Source organism: Trichinella spiralis (assembly GCF_000181795.1).
Source record: "Trichinella spiralis strain ISS 195 chromosome Unknown Scfld5679, whole genome shotgun sequence".
NCBI classification, from domain to species: domain Eukaryota; kingdom Metazoa; phylum Nematoda; class Enoplea; order Trichinellida; family Trichinellidae; genus Trichinella; species Trichinella spiralis.
Window position 1 is genome coordinate 1 of NW_003532618.1, and position 1,207 is coordinate 1,207.

General features: G+C 36.5%; 1 protein-coding gene across 1 annotated transcript; it reads left to right on the forward strand.

The window, feature by feature from the left end:
* Nucleotides 1–535, forward strand: Tsp_13572 (dipeptidyl-peptidase 1; the record flags this gene model as incomplete). The annotated part of the gene is made up of 2 exons (XM_003366635.1): nucleotides 1–116; nucleotides 175–535. Coding segments are annotated over 2 exons (201 nt in total), but the record flags the coding sequence as incomplete, so codon positions are not given.
* Between the last annotated feature and the right edge of the window lie 672 nt (nucleotides 536–1,207).

Sequence of the window (1,207 nt, forward strand, 5' to 3'; positions counted from 1 at the left end):
TCAAAAACGGACCCATAGCAGTCGGTTTTGAAGTACATGACGATTTTTTGAGCTACTCGCATGGAATATACCACTACACCAGTGCCGTGAGCCCGTTGAAATGGAATCCATTTGTCGTAAGTGACAACCGAGCGGAAAACATACATCTTCTTCATGTTACATTAAATTATTAAGGAAGTAAATCACGCGGTAATTATCGTCGGCTATGGTACTGACGAAATGACAAAAGAGAAATATTGGATAGTGAAAAATTCATGGGGACGTAAATTCGGCGAAGATGGTTATTTTCGTATTCGACGAGGAACAAATGAATGTGGCATTGAATCATTAGCATTTCAAGCAACTCCCATAATTTTGTGATCAAATTGAAAATATTTCAGCATTGAAATTCACTTTTACAATTTTCACCATTCATTTTTGTCGAGAAAATAACTGTTGAAAATTGTACCGAGTTCCAGCCATCTATTTACTTTTAAAAGTAAACTGCTTTATAAAATTCTATAAAAAAAGAATCTGAATTAAAAAAAATGAAAAATCTCCAGCACTGTTTGCCAAAGTATTATAATTGTACAGTTCGTTGTCGTCTTCTTCTTCTCATTATTCTTTATTCTTTTCAACTTGTCCCTGATTTCCCAGCAAAACAAACATAGCAGAGCTACTATGTAGGCCAATCAACGCTGAAAAGTCTCGTGACCGTAGAAAGGTACTGGTCGATTTCCAAAAATGTCAAAAGTACGTGCTCATATACATACATATATATAATAAAGCAGCATATCAAAAGCCTGTCAGTCGTTCACCAGTTTTCCCAATCTGAACAGTTTTGTACGGTAGAGAAAATTGTTCCTCCTGACACGATGTACTTTGCATCAAACAACCACACTTGACACTTTGTTGGATTTGTTCAATATTGACAAAGTTGCACAATTTACTGCTTGAAAAAAAGAAGAAAACTCAAAAAAAGCACTTTCCAACGTTCAACTGTTAAACATCACTAGCAGAACGTGGACAAAAAAATGGAAATTTTCAAAATACTGATGCCTTTGGCATTTTTGTTGGTTGGAATTCATTCCGCAATGGCCGACACACCCTGCACTGTACCTATGACGACATCATTGGGCACGTGGAAATTTTTCGAAAGCAAACGTGGTCTCGTCATCGAGTCAACTGTTCAGCAATGGACACGGGTAAGTTTGTAAAAACCAAAATC